We start from the raw sequence: 2,230 nt of genomic DNA on the forward strand, positions 1-2,230 counted from the left end.
TTATTTCCTCAAACATGACATGAGTAGCAAATAAAAAACACATGAAAAAAAAAACACAAAGGTCTCCACCTTTGCAGTCATTTTCCTCTCCAACTACCAGTTATCCTGATGGAGATGAACTGGGTGTAGAACCTTCAATACTCTGAGATCTCCTTTACTGCACTGTCTGTCCTGCAGCAGTTCAGTTTGTAGTCTCTTTCTCCTGTATGATGCTGATCCTGTTGGATATCATTCCTCGTTGCCTTTCCATTTCTTCTGTTCCATTGGTTGGAACTTGTTCTCTTCTGTTGTCAAAGTTTTTGGTGGACTGTTATTTCTTCTGCTGCTGTACGTAGTCATCGCCGTCAGTTCCCATCTGATGTCGTGTGGGAGTCCCGACTGCTCTAGACCGTACTGCATAACTGCTAGTTTGCATAATGTCTTCAGACTAGGACTTAAGTCTAAGATGTAAACCTGTACATCTGGAGGTTGAGTGTATTCTCCAAAGAGGATGATACGATCTCCAATCATGCAACAACAGCACATCCAAAACATCCATGAACACAGGCCCTTTCCCTTGGGCTCAACCTTCTTCCAGTAGAGAGTCACTGGGTTAAACTTCCACAGATCATTGAAAGTCCAGTCCAGGAGAAATTTGTGGCCACCAAATATGTACAGCTCTCCATTGAAGGCAAAGGCTGAATGACCCCTGCGTCCTTCTGGAAGAACCTGTGCATAAGGTGTGATCGTCCAGGAGCTGTTCTCTGTGTCAAACACACTGATGTTGTTGTTGTAGTCAAACTGGTCCCCTTGGCCCCCAAATACAAACATCTTTGTCCCTATGATGGTGGCAGAGTGACATGATGAACCAGGTGCCGGAGTGCCTCTGGTGTTAATTAAAGACCAGACCATGGTGATGGTGTCCAACTTGTGGATGTCATTTGTGCATTTAGTCTGCCAGTTAAATCCTCCAAAGATATACATGGCCTTACCTAAGACACAGGCTGAATGGCCGCACCTCGCCCCCGGAACTGTCCCAGAAATCATTGGCGTGAACCATCTATGGGTGTCGACATCAAATGCATAAAGAACGTTGCAGTACTTCCTTGTGTACGTAAAACCCCCCCAGATGAAGATATCGTCTAGCAACACAGCAGTGTGGCCCCAGCGCATGTAGGGAACCTCGAGGGGATGTTCTCCCTTTGTCACTGGGGGCAACTTCATCCAGTGCAAAGACACTGTGTTGAAGACGTGTACATCAATCTGACCCATGTTGGACATGTAGGTCTCCCTGCCACAGTACCCTCCAAAAGAGTACACCTTGTGCCCCACTGCCACAGCAGCATGGCGGAATCTCTTTGGTCCCGCTTTCAGATGGACCACCCAGCGCAACATTCCACATAACAGCACCACTGTTGATAAAAGTGGATCCTTCTAGCAATTCCTTTCAAAATGTAATTCCATTATGGACTGCCACTTATAAAGATACTGTGGCACCAACGTCACACAAAGCTTTGCCTATTGGTTGGGTTGGCCAATCAGGAAAGCCAATGTCCTAATATGGCATCTTAGAACATTCTGAAACTTGCTTTTCACTTGAGACTAGTATAGTGATAGTATGAATGAGAAACCTTGTGATTGTTTGAATAAGGAAACAAAAAATCAAACCTCGGTTCGAAGTGAAGCGGTGAACTTTTATTCTATGTGTTCTAGAGTTGTGACCTCTGTGATCTATACATTCTTTATATTCTGAATGTATTAATGATTTTATCTGGAGGGCCGAATTGTCATGTGAAGCTTGACCAATCCTCAAAGTATCCAATCATCAGACCGGGACGGACACTACACACATACGTACGTACTGACGGACGGACGGACGGGACAGATAAAACCTGTTAATTCTGAACTGAAATGGCCATATATGGACATGGGACACACATTTTGCTTTTTGAAAAAGCCTATTAATTCTGGACTGATATTCTGGACGTACGGGACAGAAAAAACCTGTTCATTCTGGACTGGAGTGACCATATATGGACATGAGGTGACATACATTGTGTTTTTGAAAAAACCTGTTAATTCTGGACTGAGATGACCATATATGGACATTAAACACACATTTTGTTTTTGAAAAAACCTGTTCATTCTGGACTGAAATGACCATATATGGGCGTGGGACACACAAAGCCACTCATTGGAAGCGCTTCAAAAATATTCTTGCCAAAGCAATCATTTTAGGATGGTGGCATAT

General features: G+C 43.9%; 1 protein-coding gene across 1 annotated transcript; it reads right to left on the reverse strand.

Annotated features, from left to right (window-relative positions):
• Nucleotides 1-228: 228 nt before the first annotated feature.
• On the reverse strand, nucleotides 229-1,374 carry LOC308285091 (kelch domain-containing protein 3-like; the record flags this gene model as incomplete). Its single annotated transcript, XM_080725810.1, has 1 exon — nucleotides 229-1,374. The coding sequence occupies one exon, from the start codon at nucleotides 1,372-1,374 to the stop codon at nucleotides 229-231; it is 1,146 nt and encodes a 381-aa protein (XP_080581936.1).
• Nucleotides 1,375-2,230: the final 856 nt, after the last annotated feature.

Source organism: Nannobrachium achirus, assembly GCF_963921795.1.
Source record: "Nannobrachium achirus genome assembly, chromosome: 5".
Classification (NCBI taxonomy): Eukaryota; Metazoa; Chordata; class Actinopteri; order Myctophiformes; family Myctophidae; genus Nannobrachium; species Nannobrachium achirus.